General features: G+C 46.8%; 1 protein-coding gene across 4 annotated transcripts in view; it reads left to right on the forward strand.

The window, feature by feature from the left end:
* Window positions 1-12,268: 12,268 nt before the first annotated feature.
* The window catches only part of PTPN12 (protein tyrosine phosphatase non-receptor type 12), a 57,226-nt gene continuing 55,685 nt past the window's right edge, over window positions 12,269-13,809 (forward strand). For 2 of the 4 annotated variants that reach the window (XM_033163388.1, XM_033163390.1), the window contains exon 1: window positions 12,269-12,482. In XM_033163388.1, coding sequence (XP_033019279.1) covers window positions 12,384-12,482 — 99 coding nt within the window. In that variant the 5' untranslated portion in view covers window positions 12,269-12,383. The remainder of the gene's footprint in view (window positions 12,483-13,809) is intronic. The other 2 variants (XM_033163387.1, XM_033163389.1) reach the window with 2 other exon arrangements.

Raw genomic sequence — 13,809 nt, forward strand, 5'->3', positions numbered from 1 at the left:
TTGCATTTGGGGTAATAGAAATAGATCTGTAATGTTTTTTATTCTGAAATAGATGGGTGAAATGCACATCAAATAGGTTTCCACAGACACACTGACCTTTAAAAGCTAGTATCAGGCTTATTTCTTATTCAATGCTAATTCAGAAGAGAATAGGATAGATTGCCCAGTAATGGGCAAAAATGTACATCCAGCAACTTAGCAAGCAATCAAGGCTACCGTAATTTGCTATGATTGATGGCTTATACTCAGGAGATGCTTATAAAAGGCTAATGGAGACAATGAATTACCAGTACTTCTCAACCTTCAAAGGGTGGTCCCTCAGAGCAACATCCGAGGTCACTAGTAGGTCAATATGTAGGACAGGCTAGTAGAGAGGCGGTTCTGTTATTTATAAAAATATATGAATACCACAGTTTCATTAAAAACACACACGCAAAAAACCCATAAAAAATTAAAACTGATCACCAGCAGACTATAACATTTCTTGAATATACACTCATACCCTATCACAAATGACGTTATCATTATTCATCAACAAACTAAAACTTAACTTTCCAGCTTCCTATACTTCATTGGCTTCTGCAGTTTGACCACCGAAGTGTAAGACTCTGAGCCTGAGGGATTTCTAAATTCCCACCTCTACAACCCCTCCTAAGTTTTGTGTCTCAGAGTGTGAGAGTCAAGCCCTTACAGTTGTATGGGGTTTTTTTTTTTTGTCTAAAGGTCACAACTGTGGGTGACTGTGACTCTGCTTCAGGAGGCATGTAAAACTGTCACCTTAGATAAAAGGTACACTAGGTCCAGTTGCGGACGACTCTGGGGTTGCGGCGCTCATCTCACTTTACTGGCCGAGGGAGCCGGTGTACAGCTTCTGGGTCATGTGGCCAGCATGACTAAGCCGCTTCTGGCGAAACCAGAGCAACGCACGGAAACGCCGTTTACCTTCCCGATGGAGCAGTACCTTTTTATCTACTTGCACTTTGATGTGCTTTCAAACTGCTAGGTTTGCAGGAGCAGGGATTCGAACCGCCAACCTTCTGATCAGCAAGCCCTAGGCTCTGTGGTTTAACCCACAGCACCACACCGCGTAGGGTGGAAAACTGCCACCCTACATAAGAGACACCTAAAAACATGCCTGCTCTCTCGCCCCCTCTGTGCAAATGCATACAACCACACTACAGACAATATGCTTGTTGTGTACGTTGTTGTTCAGTCCAAAGTCAGATTACAAAAAAATTCAGGCTGAGGAATTCTTCCTGCATTGTGGGATCAGTTGTGATGTCAGTGTTGTGGGGAGATAGTTATGAAAAGGTGGGAGAAAATGGGAAAGAATGTGAGATTTGCAGGACTAGCAAATGGGCATGGGTGAGGGAAATGTTCCCCATCAATCTGTATGTTCACATTAGAGTTCACCCGGCACCGATTGCACTGCCTCTGCTAATTTTTAAAGCCACATTCACATGATGGTAGCCACAATCCATCTTGATCCTGTAGTTTCCTAACAAACACTGTTTGGTGTATTTTTGCTCAAATCGACTTCAGTCTGATTAGAAAACTGAACGCAGAGTAAGTGGCAATGTGAACATACCCTAACAGCTGTTGCGCGGGCGCAGATGACAGCTTTAATGAATAGGAGTTGCAGAGAGGATGTAGGATCAGGGAAACCAAAAAGGTCATCTTTGTCAGGTGAAGACATCCCTGCCCCCGCTCTGATGTGAAGAACTCAATGCAAATTTGGCTTGAAATGCAGAAGGAGGAAATGACCTCGCTGTGTTTCAAGCTAGTAAGGTGAACAAACCCCAAACCAGGAAGGAACATAGATAAGGAGATATTCTGCTGAATGTTAGGGAACTCTTAAAACACTAATGACTAGGGCATGAGTGTTACAAAATAGGTACTGCATTTTCAAATAGCAGAAGTCAATAAATAACATAGACACATAATTTGTGTCCAAGAAACTGAGTAGAGTGTTTGTGTCTCCCCTTTCCCTCTGGTGTCCCCTGTACCCCCTAAGATTTGGGGCAGATTTGGGTCATCTGGGGAAGCCTGGAGACTGCCTTCCCCCTCTTCTTTGGTGTGATCAGAAATACTGTACCTTCCAATCACACACTTTGGAGTCCAAGGCATTATAACCAGGACAGTGAATACTTGTCTAGTTGGGTTTAATGACTGCTTAATGAGATTATTCCCTCGCCTCCTTAAAATCTGTTTAAAGTATTGCAAATATATAAAGAGGAGATATTTTGCTGGAACAAAGTGATCACCTTACTGCATCTTTTGGTTCTGTCAAGGTGAATTTTATTTAAACGTCTCCTCCAGTCCCCTAGTTTTGGTACATGAACATATAGGAAAATAATTGTGGTTGTATAATTTGCTAAATGCGAACTTCATTCTTTCCAGTTAAGGAAAGCTTTCTGTGTCATGTGCTGTGATTTCAAGTGTAGCAGAAGGCATAAACTCATCTTAGGTCATGTGATTTGAATTTTTTTTAGGCACCCTGAACAGCATGCTGCATAGTTCCCAGTCCCCTTGAGAGACACAACTTGTACCAATGCGCTGCAGGCTCTCTCTCTCTCTCTCTGTGCCTCCTTTTGCATGAATAATTTCCTTTTCATCTGGGTCATCTCCAGAACAGTCCACTGAAACAGTTAAATTACATGACTGCGCCACTGTGCCTTCTCCCTATGCTTAGGGATGAGATGAAATACTATCTGTATTTGCTGCCATGGATGACGAACCACATTTATAGATGCTAATAATTGGTTCATTGATATATAGGCAAAAACCTCTCTGGAGAATATCAAGTATCCAGATGGCATTGACTGATGGAGTTCCCATTTTGGTCCTTGAACTGGATGGCAGATGTGTAGAGAGAGAGATAAAGCCCTATTGATTGTGTATCTGGCAATGCATCATGCAAATTTATTTCAGTGAAACACATGGAAATATTACACCTTCATTAAATATAATTCCAGATGTCATAGTTTGTGACCAATGAGAGATCACATTGTTTATTTTGTGGAGGATAGGGGGCTAAAACCTAGGCTCATGTTGCCATATGAGATGCTTAAAAGGGTTAAAGGCAAAGGGAGCCCTGACCATTAGGTCCAGTCATGTCCGACTCTGGGGTTGCGGTGCTCATCTCATGTTACTGGCTGATCATGTGGTCATGTGGCCAGCATAACAAAGCCGCTTCTGGCGAACCAGAGCAGCGCACAGAAACGCCGTTTACCTTCCCACCGGAGCGGTACCTATTTATCTACTTGCACTTTGATGTACTTTCAAACTGCTAGGTGGGCAGGAGCTGGGACCGAGCAACGGGAGTTCACCCCATCATGGGGATTCAAACCGCCGACCTTCTGATCAGCAAGCCCTAGACTCTGTGGTTTAACCCGCAGCGCCACCCGCATCCTCTTTAAAGGGTTGTCTTACTTTTACTATGATGACATATTTCCTGTTCCACATGATCTGAAAGTTCACTGATAAGTAACATATAATGGCCATTGTGGCACTGCTGCCCATACCATGGAGGATATATGTGTGTAAGCAGAAAATTGCCAAGAAAGTCCAAAACCATCATATTTGACTTCAAAAGAGGAAACTTCATAAAAAGGAAGGGACTGGCAAAAAGTAAGTTGAAATAAAAAGTCAGGAGGATAAAATCTCTCTGGCCGGGGCATAGCAAGGGGGGGTGGGGGCGGTCTGCCCCATGTTCCATAATGGAGGGGGTGACAAATTATCAAAGAACATTTTTTTAATTTTTTTTTTCAAATTATTAAAAAAAAATTTTTTTTGAAAATGCCTGCTCCAAAGGTCTTATCTTACTATACTAGGGATTATATAGCTATATATGAAATTTCATGCATATCAGTTAATATCTTGACCCTGCTCCACCAAAATAGCTGTTTACTTGGCTGTTTTCCTATGTCGTGAAGGCTGAAATTTCAGTTCAGTGGAGCACTTACTGTTCCCAACCCTAACCCTGTGGAAAGCCATCTAATTAGACTTTAATTTGATTTTGAGATGTTTTTAAGAGGTAATTTAATTATTGTTTGATTTTATACCAATGTTATGTATCTGATGTTAGCCACCCTGAGCCCGACTTTGGCTGGGGAGGGTGGGATATAAATAAAAGTTTATTATTATTATTACTTGTTATTATTCCTTTGTAAGAAAATATGAAATAACGTAAAACCATTTGTGTGTGGGGGGGGGTTAATGGGGGGTTGACAATAAGTTTTCTGCACTGGGTAGCACCTGACCTTCCCACGCCTCGGGGGGGGGGGGGTGACAAAATTTTTTTTGCCCCTGGCTACCAATTTACCTTGCTACGCCCCTGCCCCTGGCGCTCCATTATCATCTCCAAGTGCCTGTCCATGCAGATCTGCCATTGTTATCTCCAAGTCCTAGGATACCCATTCATCTCTGGCCTCCCTCCCTCACTTCTTTTCTGCCCTCCATTCATTCTCATCCTTCATTCATTTCTTCTCTGTCACAGCCTCACATCCTTCCCTCCTTCTACCCCTTTCCATTCTTCTGCTGACTTTGTCTTCCTCATCAACCCTCTTCCTCTTCTCCTTTCTTCCTTCTTCATGGTCTCCTCTCCTTCCCCGCTTCTATGTGTTGCCACAACTCCCTTCTCTACTCCCTTATCGCTGTCCTTCTTTCCCTGGGAACTTCTGCCTTTCCCCCCTCCATCCTCTGCTTAGCCTAGGGTCACTTCACACACACTTTTCCTGCACGGAGATTTGTCTTCTTCTCTCTCATTGCCCAGAAAGCAGGCCATGCCTAGTTTGCCCCTTTACCACATTAAGTTTGGAAGCAGTTCTGCAATCTCCACACTCAAAGTGTAACGGTGGCAAAATAGATGCTCGCCAGAGCTTCACATGTAGAAGAAATGTCACTTCTTCTCATTCAGGGGCCTCTTTTGTCCCCTCTCCCCGTCTCTTTCACCACAAAAACTACCCACCCAACCTTAGCAGCCTGCTCACTTTTATATTGACTCGTTCCACCCCTCTACCACCCTTCCTTCCCCCCTCTCTTTCTTCTCTCAATTGCCTCCTGCCCCATCTTCCCAGGACTTCCCTCTTTTTGCTTCTCCTTCACTTTGCCCCCTTTCTTCAATGTTCCTCTCAAACGTAGAAGCAATCCACTGTTTCTGCACTGTCCTTCCACTGCCATTGACCGCTTCCCAATTCATCTCTCCCTCTCTTGGCCACTAGCCAGTTTTCCTTTTCCACTGACCCCTCCTCCCTCGCTCCCACCCTCCTTCCTTGCCATCTCCCCCAGTTCCCAGTTCCCCCACTTCCCACTCCCAGCCCTCTCCCCATACTGCTCCACCTGCTGGGCTTCGAGTCTTCCCACCCTTGCGTTTACACTAACGAACCAATTCCTTTTTCTCTTCCAGGTAGCAACCTCTCTGCCCCATGGCTCCCCACTCTTGGCCCACCAGACTCTGGTTCTCTCTCAGCCCCTTCTCCTATCTTCTGCCAGATCCTTCCTCCTGCAGTGGACCCAGCTTCCCTTGCTGACTTCACTACAGACCCTGATGGTGATCTACCTGAAGCTGAGGGGCTGGGTAGCCTCTGTGCTCTCCTCCACCTTTAGGACCCCTTCAGTCTTCTCCTTGCCCCCACTTTCTCCCATATGACTTTTGACCCCAGTGCACCCATACTTTTCTTGTGGGATCCCTCCCCCCAAATCTCTCTCCCACCTAGCTGTGGTTGCTCTCCTATACTCCCTTTGGTGGGTCACCCCAGTTCACCCTTTATCCTATGGTACCCCTTGAAATTTCAGTGCCCCACTGTTTGCCCTCCCCCCATGGCTACTTCCTCCTCCTTACAGGCTCTGCTTGCCTCTCACTAGTCCCCACTGACCTATCCATCCTCCCCTCGGGGGGGGGGGACAAAAAAAATTTGCACCCGGGTACCAGTTTACCTTGCTACGCCCCTGATAAGACGCCCCCTATTTTGAGGGGCCCAGATTTAATAAAATGGGGAGGGAGAGATGTATCCATGTATAAGATGCCCCCTAATTTGTGACATTATTTTTAAGGGGGGAAACCTAGTCTTATACACGGAAAAGTACGGTAACGTATTGTTTGGCCTACTGAAAACACACTCACGAGGAACTGCATACCTAGTCAAATTGCGTTTCCAAACTCTGGTTGGCCTGTGCTTTTTAGATACAGACTAGCATTGCGAGGGCTTGATTTGCATGGAAGAAGTGGCGAGTAGGAGAAAATATGTCTAATTCTTCTCCTACTGCTGCTTCCCCCAGTGACAGACCTGCACTGAAGGAAACATGACCTTTGTATTCTACAGTTGCATTAGGTTGCAGACTAGCAGAATGACAATTATCTAATAGAAAACAAAGTAAAAAATTTCATATTTTTTTTTCAAACACTGTGAATAAAATTAGCTTAAGAATGTAATAAGAGCTCTACTAGATCAGCCGACCAGATGCCGGCCAGATGCCTATTGGAAGTCCACAACAAAGGACTTAGTTTTTAAACCTTCTTGATGGTTGCAATCCTATGCTCTCTTCCTTGGGAACGATGCTGTAATCTTGAAGTAAAGCTGCAATCCTTTCTTTACCGACTTGAAAGCAAGCAACCTTTAACTCTGTCAGAGTTTCTTCTGAGCAGATATGTTTAGGATAGCACTAAGGGCCCCTTTCAACTAAGTGGGGTTTATCTCTGTGGAAATAGGCTTAGGGTTGTGCTGCAAGTCTCACTGAACTTACTTATGAGTGAGCACATGCAATTGGGCCACACGGTCTCCGAAAGACAGTTGATGGGGGAAATCATGATAGATTTTAAAATGGATCTCACCATCTACAGACACACTCGATAATGGGTTCTTAATTACATCCTTTGGTTGCTCATAGGACATTGGTTTTTAATGTGCTCATTATCAAGGTTGGCTTTTTATTTGTACTAAAACAGTGGAGATGGCTATGATCAGAACTTGAGCCAGTACCCTCAAAAGTCTGCATAGTGCTTAATTGGTATTATCTTCATGGCTGGGTTCTGCTGATTCACCAAGAGTGTGGAGAGGTTCCTAGTTCACCTCCTAGTTTGTCCCCACAGCCGGAGGAGGAGAGGACCGACAGAGGGTGAAGAAAGCCGTGAGTGGAGCCGGGGGGGGGGGGAATTTCCCAGGAAGTCCAAAAGATGGGGAAACTCAACAAACCTGCTGCACCTAAAACTGGGTGTGGAAAATGCAGCTGAATGTGACACAGCTGTGGGAAGCCTGAGGAAGTACCAGGACTTCTGCTGGTTTCTTATGAGCCAAGCTTGCAGACTGTTCTCTGTTTGGTTGGCTCCAGAAGCTCTTTGCTGAACTCACGGCTCACAGCATTTTGATGGCCTCTTTGCCGATCTTCTGCTTAAGCCTGTGACTTTGCTCTTTTTAGGGAAGATGATACTTCCAGGCTTTACTTAGGCTCCTGCCTCTCTTCTGCCAGTGGCATAGCATGGTGGGGGCGTTAAGAGTGGCATGTCCCTGTTCTAGCCTGGAGGCGGGGTGACACTTGGCGTCACCCCCCCACGACTCCCAAGCCGCCGCCTGGCACCACTTCCGTGCGGCGGCTACTCGTGTGGCAACTCTCTGCTTGCGCACTGCAGCCTTGCGAGTTGCCGTGCGAGCAGCCCATCTGTGTGGCAGCCCGGACGCACTGTGCTCCATAGCGCACATGCATCGTGACGTACAGAGCAGCACCCCGCCCCCGGGGGGTGCCCCCGCATTTGCTGCTCCGGGCGGCAAAGCGGCTCCTTATGCCACTGTCTTCTGCCTTGCCACTTCCACCTGCTCCAGACCTTCTACCTTCTCCTTCAGCTTCTTTTTCTTCTGGTCAGAAATCTTCTCCTTCAGCAGCAGCAGACCTAGCTTATTTGTATGTCATACATCAATAGTGTGTGAAAGACACAGAAAAAAACAAGTAGCCTCCATTTATCCTAGAATAAAAAAATCATGTGTACGCAGCCTCAGGCTATGTACACAGCATACATCTGAAGCACTATGGTACCACTTTAACAGTCATGGCTTGTAAAAGGTGCTGAGAGTTGTTAAGAGCCTCCTATTCCCTCCTCCTCCTCCTCCATCTCACATCAATCTTTGGATGCACAGCTCTTCATGTTCACTCCAACATTCCCATTGTATGAGATTCGATGTAGGTGTTAGGCCTCACCATTTCACACTGGCCTGATTGTGGGGTAGAAAGGGCTTTTTTTTCTTTTTCTTTAGTGCAGTAGATTTTTCTATGGGACATTTACTTAGGAACGCGGGTGGCGCTGTGGGTTAAACCACAGAGCCTAGGGCTTGCTGATCAGAAGGTCAGTGGTTCGAATCCCCGCAACAGGGTGAGCTCCCATTGCTCGGTCCCTGCTCCTGCCCATCTAGCAGTATGAAAGCACGTCTAAGTGCAAGTAGATAAATAGGTACCGCTCCAGCGGGAAGGTAAACGGCGTTTCTGTGCGCTGCTCTTGTTCGCCAGAAGCAGCTTTGTCATGCTGGTCACATGACCCAGAAGCTGTATGCCAGCTCCCTCGGCCAGTAACGCGAGATGAGCGCCGCAACCCCAGAGTCGGACACGACTGGACCTAATGGTCAGGGGTCCCTTTACCTTTACCTTGGCATAAACAGGGTACACAAAGTAAAATGTGTATACTAGGTGAGGTTGGCATTTGAGTAAGAGAGGTTATATACAGTGGTACCTCTGGTTAAATACTTAATTTGTTCTGGAGGTCCTTTCTTAACCTGAAACTGTTCTTAACCTGGGGTACCACTTTAGCTAATGAGGCCTCTTGCTGCCGCCGTGCGATTTCTGTTCTCATCCTGAGGTAACGTTCTTAACCCGAGGTACTACTTCCGGGTTGTCGGAGTCTGTAAACTGAAGTATTTGTAACCTGAGGTGTTTGTAACCCAAGGTACCACTGTATTGCTCTTCATTACCCCACAGAGCTACAATTTCCACAGTGGTTTAACAGTCAACCCCTCTTCCCAGGGTTCTATGGGAAGGTGTGGCTGTAGCATTTGGCGTTAGTATTTCAAACTTCACCCTTCACATAACTCTCCGCCGGCCATACAGCAAACTTTTATACATTGTGCATAAAACCAACAACCCTGTTTCAGTAAACACATTTTAAAAGGTGATTTATCCCTTTTAAGTTGTACCGGTAAGTTGTAATCCATAGAGGTCGGACCAGATGACCCTCATGGTCCCTTCCAGCTCTAGAGCCTATGATTCTAAAATGCCTGATTGGTGAAGGCTGTAAAGGGCTGTACCTTTTTTCTTGCTCTAAGCAGACTTTATTTAATCGTACAGTCATATTCCTTTTGAATTGCTTTTTATGTCTTATATTTGTGAACAATAAGACTTTATTGCTCTATTTCGTTTGCTATGCAGGAGCCATCTCTTTCAACTTCTTAGCCAAGGGGTTTATTTTTAAATGAAATTTCTGGATTGGGAAGCTGTTCAGTTTGTATCCTGGTTCCATTTCCTGTTTACATCAAACTGTTCTGCATCACCCCCATCATGTCACCCGGCTTCTTTGGTAGTCAGGGTGCGCTTCCTTCCATTCCCCAAATAGTCACTGTGACACAGCTGAGCTATTGTATTTTCAGAGAAAGAAATCTAGATACTCATGTCGCCTATGGCGAACAGTTGGCAATAGATGAAACGGTTAGGGGCTTGCATTCATTTATTTTCCAACTAAATACTGACTCATAAATTATTTTACTTATTTTATTATTTTCGGTCTGCCTTTTAGGGCAAAGCCACACAAGCTGCTTTCCGAAAGCATAAAACTACAGTATACATATAATCATAAACACATTCACCATAAAACAACAATGTGAAATAGTATAATCGAGTAACAGGTCAACAGCATCCCATAATAAAATAGCCAAAACATAAATATAAATTAGTAAAAAACCTTTAAGAGAAAGCAAATCGAAATAAATGGGTTTAAAGAATGTTTTACATGTGCTTTGATGGAAGCATATTCCCTGAGGTTGGGAAGGAGCTCCACATGTATCCACTGTTCAGTAGGGCGGTTCATAAAAATCTTTTTTTTAAAAAACATCTTGACCCTGCTCCACTGAATTGAAATTTCAGCCTTCGCGACATAGGAAAACGGCCAAGTAAACAGCTATTTTCATGGAGGAGAGTCAAGATATTAACTGATATGCATGAAATTTCAGATATAGCTATATAATCCCAAGTGTAGTAAGATAAGACCTTTGGAGCAGACGTCTAAAAAAAAGTTTTTTTTTTTAACTGCCCTACTGTTCAGGCCCCACCTCTTGTACCTGTAAAACTTAAATTTGACCTCACTAGGAGCCCTCAGGTCTTACTTAGATCAAGAGAGGTCTACAAAGCGGACCTTTAGAGCACCACCTTACTAGAGTTGTGTACTGTACATTTTTGCTTGATAATACTGTACATTATGTCTGAAATCCTATACGCATTAAGTTGGATTTATTTCCCAGTCAACATGGACAGGGTCAAGCTGTTGTGGGGCAGCATATACAGTATCCCCAATTTTGAAAATTATTTCTGTACCCAGGTTTTCATCCTTCTGGAAAACAGGCTCATCTTGTTATTAGTGAATATTTGGTAAAGATTCAGTGTATAGATTATCTGTACCCTACAACGTGCAACCACATATTCCAGGGGTAGGCAACCTAAGGCCTGGGGGCTGGATGTGGCCATTTGTTGTTGTTGTTCAGTCGTTCAGTCGTGTCCGACTGTTTGTGACCCCATGGACCAGAGCACGCCAGGCACGCCTATCCTTCACTGCATCCCACAGTTTGGCCAAACTCATGTTAGTAGCTTCGAGAACACTGTCCAACCATCTCATGGATGCGGCCAAATCGCTTTTTAAATCCAGCCGATAGACAGTCCGGGAACCAGCGTGTTTTTACATGAGTAGAATGTGTACTTTTATTTAAAATGCATCTCTGGGTTATTTGTGGGGCATAGGAATTCGTTCCTATCCCCCCCCCCCCAAATATAGTCCGGCCCACCACATGGTCTGAAGGACGGTGGACTGGCCCCCTGCTGAGAAAGGTTGCTGACCCCTGACATATTCATTCTACTGTATTCTGAATGGCCTCTGCTTTCCCTCCCCGCAGAGCCACAGCGAAATATACTTTGCTTTCAGCTTAGAAACTGCAGGGTGCAGCACAGGCGGGTAGAAAGCTGCAACATACGGTATACCTCTATGACTGCAGAGTTGTTTGAAGCTGCCGATTTATAAAAGCGTAAATTAAATAACGTTATAAAAAGCAGCTCGAGGGACCTCGTATGGCAGTGCACCATTTGTGGTGTGGAAGCTTAATGAGCGAAAAAACGAAGGAATAAAACCCACGCGCTGCGCCTTCTCCTATTGCATGGCCAAATCTATCATTGTGCTTTCATTAGAACCATTAGCTGCACGCATTATGGCAGCAGGCCTGTGAACTTTGTTTTTCCAAAGAGCGAGACGTCGGAACCTGGGCTCGAACACACTGTAAACCGAGGGGTCACATTCAGGGAGCGCCCAAAGCAGAGTAAGTCCTATTGAAGCCAAGACTTACTTATTAGGTATACGCAAACGTGTTTAGGGGGGCTCTAAATAAGATCGCTAAACATGCCATATATTGGCAGGTACTTTCTCTGCTAGCAAATCAGAGATGCCTGCATCCTCCCGGGAGCGAAAACGAAGCACTGCCTTCCCGCGGTCTCTTTTAGCGAAACCACAGGCGACCTTTCCCCCCTTCCCTCCCTCCCCCCCCGCAAACGCATTGGTACATCCCAGAGTCCTATTTATCAAGCGCAAGGAAGACCTTACCCGCTAGGGAATTCTAGGGGTGGGGGTGGGGGTGGGGGTGGGGGGAAAGGAAGTTTCTCCCGAGGTAGGAGGAGGAAGCGGCAGGGATTGACGGGCAGCGAGGCCAATCGCTAGCTGGGCTTCTGATAAGGGAAGCCAATGGCGGGGGCAGAGAGCTCGGGCGTGGCGGATCAACACGTGGGAGGGAGCGGAGGGGAGGGGAGGGAGTGGGTGTCGCTGCGCCTGCGCCGCGGAGGGCGAGTCGCGTCGCCGCCGTCCGGCGTTCGGTGTTGGCGGCCGCGGCAGCTGCGTTAGCGAGGGAGGGGCCGTGAGGGAGGAGGAGGAGGAGGAGAATGGGTCGGGCGGCCGGGCTGAGCTGAGCCGCCGCGGGGAAGTTGTTGTGCTCGGGGGTCGGTGTGGGGAGGCGGTTGGGGCAAGGAGGGCCAGGGCGGCGGCGGCGGAAGCAGCAGCAGCAGCAGCAGCAACGAGAAAGCCGGTTGGCGGGGCGTCTCCTCAGGCTGGGTCTCTCCCGCTTTGCGGAGGGAAGGGGGGGAGGCGGAGGCGGAGGATGGAGCAAGAGGAGATCCTGAGGAAATTCATCCAGCGAGTCCAGGCCATGAAGGACACCGACCACAATGGGGAGGATAACTTCGCCACCGACTTCATGGTATGCTGGGTTTTTGGGGTGGGGAGAAGGAGAGGAGGGGTGTTGTGCGTATTGGATTCCGTCTCTGGTGGGGCGCCTTTTTTTCCTTCTTCTTCTTCGGTGGGGCGAGGAGAGGGCGGGGCGCCTTGTCAGGCGATGCTGTTGACCTCCCCCTTCCCCCCCTCCCTACATGTAGGTGCATCCTGGCCTGTCGGTTTCTCTCCCCCCCCCCCCCCCAAATCATATCGCGCCACCGGGTCCGTGTGGGGAGAAGGGAGCTGGAAGGAGCCTGCGGGGCTGCATCCTTCCCCCCCACTTCCCTCCCGTGAATGGCCTCCCTCGGCTTTTCTGTAGGGGTGCTGCCTCTGCTGCATGTGGCGGGGAGGCTTCCGAGATGCCCATGGCATGTGAGGGGCTGCTGCCATTGTGCTTGCGATCCCACCCTTCCTCTCTCTCTCTCCCCCTCTCTCCCTCCATACACCCTGCCCGCCGCTTCCACAAATAGAAATGTAAGAAGCCAGAGGGGAGATTCCTTATCTCCTCTCTCCTTCTCCCCATTTCTGTGAAGCGATCCTGCTCCAGGTAAAGTGCTCTCTGTGCATATACAACACAGTAGCATCTTGGGGTTGCAGTTGGCATTGTATCGTAATTTCAGTTCCCGGTTCCTCTTTTTGTATTCTGCTGCAAAACCTTGGAGCCAGTCCTCTTGCCAACATCATCTCTCTCTCTCTCTCCCCCCCCCCCCCAAATCTCCAGCAGCATCCTCATTCTTTTATCCTTGCAGCCATTTATTGGTAGGCTTATCTCTGTGTGCATAGATAACGGCCTATGACCATATTTATCCAAATGGATCCTTACAGCTCCTTCATTTTTACTTCACTCTGCCGGATGACGGTTAGCTGTAATTCTGAAAACAATGTAGCTGCTTATAAAGGTTGTCGCAAATGTTTAATATGGAACGTATTGATTTGGCAAGGAAGGGCTTTTTGGTTAACCCAACTGGAAATGTTATCGTGCTCCTACATTTCATTTTTGTTCTATTCGCTTCAGGGTAGAAGCATTCTGGCTAAGCTCTGGTTGAGCTGATGGCTTCAGAGCACAAAAATTCTGATGCAAGTGACAAATAAGAGGTTTCCTGAAATATAGGGAGGTGTCTACAGGATATTGCGAAAGACCAAGGGGCTGTTGAAAGTTGTTTCAGGTCTGAGGCATGGAAGAGGAAGTGGGCTTTAGGAAGCGGTTTCCTCATCCCGGATGGGGAGGCATGGGAAAGAGGAATGGCTCTTCTGGCTGAAAGGGTTCTATTGTTCTTGAGGTAAATAGAAAAGGATTTGAAAGAAGGGGAAAG

The sequence above is a fragment of the Lacerta agilis genome, chromosome 10 (genome assembly GCF_009819535.1).
Source record: "Lacerta agilis isolate rLacAgi1 chromosome 10, rLacAgi1.pri, whole genome shotgun sequence".
Taxonomy (NCBI): domain Eukaryota; kingdom Metazoa; phylum Chordata; class Lepidosauria; order Squamata; family Lacertidae; genus Lacerta; species Lacerta agilis.